This window comes from Mandrillus leucophaeus, unplaced genomic scaffold (assembly GCF_000951045.1).
Source record: "Mandrillus leucophaeus isolate KB7577 unplaced genomic scaffold, Mleu.le_1.0 Scaffold30, whole genome shotgun sequence".
In the NCBI taxonomy this organism is placed as follows: Eukaryota; Metazoa; Chordata; class Mammalia; order Primates; family Cercopithecidae; genus Mandrillus; species Mandrillus leucophaeus.
The window spans coordinates 5,181,010-5,189,510 of NW_012103143.1; the positions used below are offsets into that span (position 1 = coordinate 5,181,010).

An 8,501-nucleotide genomic window follows, 5' to 3' on the forward strand; every position below is an offset into this window, starting at 1 on the left:
GAGGAGGTCAGGTATGGTGGCTCATGCCTGCAATCCCAGCACTTTGGGAGACTGAGGCAGGTGGATCACCTGAGGTCAGGAGTTCAAGACCAGCCTGGGCAACATGGTGAAATCCCGTCTCTACTAAAAAATACAAAAAATTAGCCGGGCGTGGCGGCAGGCACCTGTAATCACAGTTACTTGGGAGGCTGAGACAGGAGAACCACTTGATCCCGGGAGGTGGAGGTTGCAGTGAGTGGAGATCGCGCCACTGCACACCAGCCTGGGTGACAGAGTGAGACTCTGTCTCAAAAAACAAACAAACAAAAAACCCACAGAAGAAAAGAGTTTTCAAGCCGGAGGGAACGCGTTGACATTTTCAAAACACAGCCAATCCTCACTATGCATGAATTTTGGATTGGGGGTGTGCCTACTTGCTAAAATTTATTTGTAACCCCAGAAGCAATGCCTTTCGCACAAAACAGCCAAAGGTTTCAGTTGCCCGACGCGCGGGTTCCCACGGGAGGGTGAACAAGGTGGTGGTCCAACTTCCTGTCTCAGCTCTCACCTTGCAAACAAGCATCTGACTGCAGCCCACAGAGTGTCATGATTCTCACATTGTTTGTGCTTTTTCTTGGTGATTTTGCCATTTAAGAGGGCCCTAGCGAAGGGCTGAAGTGCTGTCTACTTGTCCCTAAGGCAAGAAGGTTGTCATGAGCTTCACACCAAAAACGTGCCAGAGAAGCTTCACTGAGGCCTGCGTGAGAGCACTGTTGGCTGTGAGTTCCATGTTAATGAATCACCATTACATATTAAATAAGGCATCTTTAAACAGCAACGCACATAAAGCAAGATTGCGTACTGACCTATGGTCAAACATGCGACCAGGGGCTTGTAGGAATCAAACACTGCACTTACTCTGGGAGCCATGGCCAAGGCGTCACTCATTCAGCATCTGTGGCAGCTTTTTAGAACACAGGTACCACAGATAATGAGCATCGACCGTCCATTCGCTGAGAAAGCGCTGCTCTCAGGAACTCTTCCTAAAAAAACCCACTGAACAATGAATTTCCTCCCATTAAAGGCAAAACAACAACCAGAAAAGGATCTGGCAAAAGAAAAGGCCATTGCAAAGGCAACTGACGGCAGTGACCCCCTCAAGAGAGACAGAGTGGCTGCGCGCCCTGGAGGCATGGTGGATAGTAAGTGGGAGGGAGTGTGACAGTGTGCGAAAAGTCACTGTCCACACCCAACAAGGCTCAGGAGGTGGGGGAGGAGAAGTGTGTGTGTGCGCGTGGGTGCACCCTTGCATACATAACTAGCTACTCATTCACCAAACTGATGCCCTCTTCTTCCTGGGCTCAGACCTCCACTGCGTTTCCCAGCCTACTCTGCAGTCAGGTGCAACCTCCTCATGAAACCAGGGAAGATGATGCACTTTACAAGTTCTCTCTCTACCTCTTATCTTCTGGGCAGATACAGAGGACTCTGTGGAACATTCCGGAGCTCCAGGGAATGGTCCAGCTATCGAACGGAAAGAGTCTGGGTCCCTGAATGTCAGTATGGATCAGAACTTCCCACCTGTCCCTCCTGCCAAACCAGGTGGACTGAGAAAAGAGAAAAAAGTAAAGCATTGATACATTAAGTGCCTGACATTTGGAGGCCTTTTATTACAGCAATGAGCTTAATGTACCCCTAAACCATATAGGAAGAAGACACAGTGAGAAGTGAAAAAACTATAATAATAAAAAAAAAATTCCAGCCTTCCAATGTTTCACAATCACTTCTTTTAACTTCACAGATTTAGCTGGAAAAAAGTCTCTTGTGATAAAAAAATAAATAAAATAAAAGCAGCATTTCCTTCACCATCTTTTTCTCCTCTTATACTCAAATAAAATAACATTGATGATGTTCATTTCTTAAGAGCGTGTGTGGTTTGAGCCCACATTTACCAAGGTATTTCTATCCATATACACATCCACCCATCGCCTGTAATCCCGCAGAGGGGCATGTCGGAATGGGGGTCCGCGAGTGTTGACGTGACCTCCATTGCTGAGTCTGGCATTTGTGCTTCCCTGCATTACTTGATCTTTACATAACAATCATTTATAGCTTTTATAAGAGGTATTAAATAACACAGAAGAAGGAACTCCAAAAGACCACACCTATCCTCCTGAACAGCCTTTGTACTACCAGGGCAGCCCCTGGGCCCCATGGCATGGCCAGATTAGCTCTGGGGCATCAGGCCACCCTAAGCTTCCCCCACCATGGGTGTCTAATCTTTTGGCTTCCCTGGGCCACATGGGAAGAAGAATTGTCTTAGGCTACACATAAAATACACTAACACTAGAGAGAGCTGATAAGCTAAAAAGAAAAAAAAAAAAGTTGCAAAAAAAACACAAAAAAACCTCTCAGAATATTTTAAGAGAGTTTATGCATTTGTGTTGAGTCACTTTCAAAGCCGTCCTGGGCTGCATGTGGCCCACGGGCCTTGGTTTGGACAAGCTTGTCCTAGACGGTGAAGCCACTTGGCTGAGCGCATCCCTAGAGGGCACGCGTTAGCCCCCTCAGCCCAGTTAGCATCTCTCCCAGAAGGAGCAGGGCTGGGGGTGGGCTGAGCAGAGGGTCCCTGCTGGACCACAAGCTGCTGGCTCTGGGGGAAGAGGAGATACATTTAGCCCTCACTGGGGACCAAGCCCTGAGAGGTGCCAACTCCAGAGCATCTCTTAGCTCCTCCACAGCACCAGGAGCTGGCACCCTGGATGGGCACCAAGTGAGGCACCAGCAACACTCAGCCAGTGGGCAGCACAACGCTTCCCTGATCTCCAGCACCTGGGCCTCCCTTCCCCATCGTGGCTGGGGACAGGAGACTGTACTCAGAGGTCGGGGTGGATACGGAGCACTGGGCTCGCCTCCTCAAGCACCTGCAGCAGCCTACACCGCCAGCCCACCTCTCCCTGTTCCTTTCACCCAAAGCTAAAATGAGAAGGGTCCTCCCAGCCCACTGAGGCCCCGGGAGACCCTTCTAGAAAGCACAGGTGGAGACTGTCAGGAGCCTCACCCAGATGCCCCTCTGAGTCCTAATGCTTAGATGTCCACCATGTTCTACTCCACAGCAAAAAGGCTTCGTACCAACTGCCCCTACTACTGTCACCCCCACCCGCCTTCCCCAGGTGGACAGACGGCGTGTGAAATGCTCACAGGCCAACCCTACTAGGCGCCTGTCCGCAACCATGACTTTTGCTCCACGCTTCCAGCTCTGTCCCACACCTCCGATTGAGACCACATGCGGCACAGTCCCTGCTGTGAGGAAGAGGGAACGCGGCTGGGCGACCGGCCCCCAGCTTGCTCAGGTGGATTCAGGCAGAGGATGAAGCCACACCCCTTCCTCTGCACACGAAGGTCCCCTTTACAGGCAGCCCCAGTTCCCAGGGGCCATCGTCCTCCTCGGGGAGGCAAATCCAACAACGGGGACCCCCAGGCATAAGGACAGACGTCCAGGGCCCAGCCAGCGTGGGCCAGGGCAGCCTGAGGGCTCTGGGGGGCACAGGAATGACACTGGGCCCAGGGCTGGAGGGACAGGAGGAGGCAGGACAATAGCCATGTGGGGAGGAGTGCTCAGAGCTGTATCCCCTGGAAGTGGGGGAGCATGGGACGCTGCCCCTCAGGCACGGTGGAGTCCGGCACCAGGAAGAGGCAGGGCCAGGCCTCAGAGCCTCCTGCACTTGGCGCTAGAAGCCAGTTGCAGGTGCGCCTGCTGCCTGGGTTTCCTCTGTGAGGCTGTGAAATGCTCCTCTCCATCTCTGGGCCCCTTGCCTCAGGTCTGGTACACAGCAGATGCTCAGAGAATGTTTGTGGATGGAGGCGGGGACAGTGACCGTGACAGCATGATGTGAGGCCAGTGGTAGCAGGGAGGGGAGGCGGGCACAGGAGGGAGCCTGCGGGGAGTGGGGCAGAAGTATGGAGCAAGGAAGGAGCACGGTGTGCCTGGAGCAGTCGGGACCGCGGGTCCGGGGAGGACCAGAGCAGCCCTCTGGTGTTCAAGCCACAGGTGACATCGTCCAGATGGGAACCAAAGGGCAGACCACAAGGCTCACCGTCTGCTGCAGGTCATGGATGATGACGCGGATCACCAGCGTGTTGCCCTGGCTCTCCTCCGTCCTGGCACCGCCCGGCTTCTCCGCAGTGGCCCGGATTGTGTCATAGATGGTCTCTTCTTTGGAGCTGTCTGACTCCGACCCCACGGAGTAGTCGGAGAAGCTCTGGGCCATCTCGTCCTCACTGGATGTTGGGCTGCGCGGCATGGCTGCCTGCGTCTTCAAAGTGGGAAGAAGGAAGACAAAGAACAAGAAATGTGAAAATGAAAGAAGACCCAGGGGCAAGGTGGACGCTGGCACTGGAACACACGTGGTGGACTCGCTTTCACGGTCGTGTTTGCTGGTGTGACTGCCAGCCGAGGGCCCCGTGTGCGCACACGTACAAATCCCAAAGGGCGGACACGAGTCAGCACTGCCTGCTCCCCCTGGAGCCTGAGCAAGAGGCAGCAGCCAGGATCCAGAAAAACCCTGCAAACTCTGGTACCAGAGCCATGAAACCCCAGCACTCAAAAGGAGCCTGAGCTAGCCATGGGGATGACCACAGCTTACAAAGATGAAGCAGAGGGCCACTGAGGCCGTCTGAGCTGCCCAAGGTAAGAAAAAAGGCTGCCTTTTGTTTTCCTTGGAGGACAGAGCTGCTGGAGAGGAAGCAACACAGGTCAGAACGGCAGCAAGTTCATGCTATAATAACCCCCTCTGCTTCAAACACAGGGCAATGATAGGTACCACGTAAAAACAGAACAAAAAGCCAGGGCCAGGCTCACAGATGACAGAACCTCCCAGACCAGGACTGGAGAGGAACCCAAGTCATGAGCAGACTGCAGCCATCAGACTCGGGGGTCCCCAAGAGGCAGGGGCAGCTGAGAGCGCAACTTCCTCAAGGTCAAGTGCAATAAAAATCCTGAACTTAGAGTTTTCACAGAACATCTGGATTTCAGTCATCTCTAGAAAAATCACAGGCTCCTGCCTCCTGGGCCCACTCCACCCACCTGGCAACCATGTGGACACTGGGCCACGCGGCCCTCTCGATGGGGCAGGAGCAACATGATTCACCCAGCCCCACCTCGTCATGCCCTCTGCACAACAGGTGCTGCCGCCCCTCCCCATCGAGGTACAGTGAGGCTCACCCTGCACCCAGCTCACCTCACCTGCCCCATCAGCCCTGGACCCTGGCAGCAGAAGTGTAGGTTCACAGACCCTGTGCTAGCGTTTTATAACTGGGGGACCCTGTGAGTGTTCAGGGATGTCCCATGGAGGCCACGGGCAGTTCACCAGGAACCAACGCTCTATGTCCAATTAGGAGAAAGCTGATACCTGCTGCTGGCTCCCAGCACTCCTCCAGCGTGGGAAGAGCCTGCCAGGTAGCGGAGGGCGCTGGAACTATGTCCTCAGCAGGCACTCCGGCCTCGCCCTCAGCTCTGCTGCCCAGAAACCTGACAGCAGCCACTCCTCATCAGGTATCAACCTCCATCCGTGGGTGCGATGCCACCCCATTCCACCTGTTTTTATTCTCCGTCCTCATTCTCCTGGGCCCTGCTGGGTTAGAAAGCAGTGCAGGCATGAGGGTGAAGGAGAAAGGTGCCCTTCTTAAGTGGAGTCAAAGCTACACAGAGCTCATGTCACCCATGAATGCAGAAAGAAGCCTAGTGTGGTAGCGGGGCCAGCCTCAGCGTCAACATCTGAAAAATGGCAGGGTGGGAGCCCCGAGCTCAGAGCTCTGGCATAGAGCAGACACGGCCCACATTGGTTCTGTCCCTGCTCAGGTCAGATAATGTCTGACTGGCAAGAGCAGGCGAAAGACTGTCCAGGCTCCAAGCTGCTTCCAGGGGGGCATGTGTAGGAAGCCTCCCTCAGTGGAGAGTGGGCACCCAGTGAACACACGCTGGGTGGGAGGCCAGGGCTCCGGATCGCAGATGCCCAGGAGAGCAGTCAGGGGGCACGAAGGGGGCGACGCTGGCAGAACATGGTCCCCAAATCAGCCAGGCGGCAGCATTCCCACTCCGGCCACAGCCGGTAGGTAGGAAGGCAGATCTGGTGTTGCCAGGCCTGCAGGTATCTTTTAGACATGGCAGATTTGATGCAAGAATGTGAAATGTATAAACGTTGGAAATTCACTTTGCTTGTTTTTTACTGAGACAGAGTCTCACTCTATCACCCAGGCTGGAGTGCAGTGGTGCAATCTCAGCCCACTGCAACCTCCGCCTCCCGGGTTCAAGCCATTCTCCTGCCTCAGCCTCCCAAGTAGCTGGGATTACACAAATACCTGCCACCACGCCTGGCTCATTTTTTGTATTTTTAGTAGAGACGGGATTTCACCATGTTGGCCAGGCTGGTCTCAAACACCTGACCTCAAGTGATCCACCTGCCTCTACCTCCCAAGGTGCTAGAATTACAGGCATGAGCCACCGCGCCTGGCCGGAAATTCACTGTGTTTAACAGATTACTTTGCAGGCGACATAGTATACATCTATAGCAGGACCTGAGTCCAGGAACAAAAACAACAGCCCACAACAGGAAAGACAGCAAAGAGGGGCTCCTGGGGCTATAGCCCCCACTGCTGCCGGCGGACATCATCGCCCACTAGGACCATGTCCCCCGGCACTGGCTCCAGGGGTGATGGTCACAAACAAGCACGTCTGCTCCCAAACCACGGTGCAGAAGAGCCCCGGTGCTGGGTCCAAAGAGGAACCAGGATTTCGCGCAGAAGCAGGGGGAGCAGAGAAGAGAAGGCTGGGTCACACCACCCAGGCTCTTTGCAGAACCGTCCTGGGAGCGCATGGCCAGAGATCTGACCGAGAGGGTCTTGACCTTCGTAAGGGGCTTGAGTAACCTGATTAGCAGCTCCCTGGGAACAGCAGACACCTGATCACTGCCTGGGAAAACATTTAATTATTAACTCCCGGGGAGAACCACCGGGCCAGGCAGACGGCGCAAGTCCCGTCTACATTTCAGACAAACCACAAAGACACTTGACTGCATGCCCCAAATAATTGCACGGGACATACTTATACTAAAAAACGCTCTGTTGTTCATCTGAAATTCAGGCAGAACTGGGTGCGCTGTATTTTATCTGGCAACACCATGGGAGAGCCGGGGTGGGCTGTGCTGAGTTCTCTAACCCCGTGAAGACCAGCATGCCGGAAGGCTCCGCAGAGAGAATGAAAGCAAAGACCAAGATACAATCTGAAATCCTGGCTTCCCCAGGAAAAGCCAGTCCCAGCTCAGGGGAGGGGAAGATTACTCCCCAACCCGGGCAACCGTTCTCTGTGTAACTAATCTCTCGGGCGGGTCAGCAGAGAGGCTATAAAACCCCAGGTCCGTGAACTTCAATGACTCTTAGTGTGTGTTTCTCTCATTGGCCCTGCTGGGGTAGACTAATGAGGAGACAAGAAAATCATCACAGTCAAAGCAAGTTCAACAGAGCCTCGGCATTTTGCTGCTAACTTGCTCCAAGAAAACCTAAAATCCTCAACCAGCTCATGCGTCCTCCAGTACCTCTGATGAAAAGGTAGACAGACTTTTCCACTAATTATTTCAGCCACTGTGAAAATATGAAAGCTGACCTGGGAGAGAAGATACGTAATAAAAACAAACAAAAAAACCTCACGGCCAGAGCTGACTTTGTCAAGGTTAGAGTTGCAAAACCTTTCGTAAACACCTTTAAAAGTGCAAGAGTTCAGCTGGGCGCAGTGGCTCACACCGGTAATCCTAGCACTTTGAGAGGCCAAGGAGGGTGGATCACCTGAGGTCAGTCAGGGGTTCAAGACCAGCCTGGTCAACATGGTAAAACCTCATCTTCACTAAAAATAGAAAAGTTAGCCGGGTGCGGTGATGGGCAGCCTGTAATCCCAGCTACTCAGGAGGCTGAGGCAGGAGAATCGCTTGAACCTGCGAGGCGGAGTTTGTAGTGAGCTGAGATGGCGCCACTGCACTCCAGCCTGGGCAACAGAGACTCTGTCTCAAAAAATAAACAATGACAGCAACACAAAAAAAGTGCAAGAGTTTCCTCTGCTGAACTCTGATTTAAGATACTTTTTCACCAAAAGAATATTTTTATTTATATGGAATTTCTGACACACACCCTGTATGTGAAACACATGGAAACCGAGATTTTGTGACTGCTCATTGATTTTGTGCATTCATGTGTGTAAAATGCGCTTGTCCTCAAGGCAGTGAGAACCCCGAGGCTTCCCTGGTGCCTTCTACAGACATGTAAACTCGGGGTCAACGGCTGCAGGACTGACAGCACTCCATGGGAATCTGTGGAACTGGAATAGAATATTCAAGGGATCCAGGTTCCATTGCAACGTTAGAAAACTGCGGTTCTGGCCGGGCGCGGTGGCTCAAGCCTGTAATCCCAGCACTTTGGGAGGCCGAGGTGGGCGGATCACGAGGTCAGGAGATCGAGACCATCCTGGCTAACAC

The 8,501-nt window shown here is 53.3% G+C and overlaps 1 protein-coding gene across 1 annotated transcript in view; it reads right to left on the reverse strand.

Moving 5' to 3' along the window:
- The window catches only part of SHANK2 (SH3 and multiple ankyrin repeat domains 2), a 669,522-nt gene that overhangs the window by 604,678 nt on the left and 56,343 nt on the right, over positions 1 to 8,501 (reverse strand). Inside the window, exon 3 of the mRNA XM_011987076.1 lies at positions 4,077 to 4,295. Coding sequence (XP_011842466.1) covers positions 4,077 to 4,283 — 207 coding nt within the window. The 5' untranslated portion in view covers positions 4,284 to 4,295. The remainder of the gene's footprint in view (positions 1 to 4,076; positions 4,296 to 8,501) is intronic.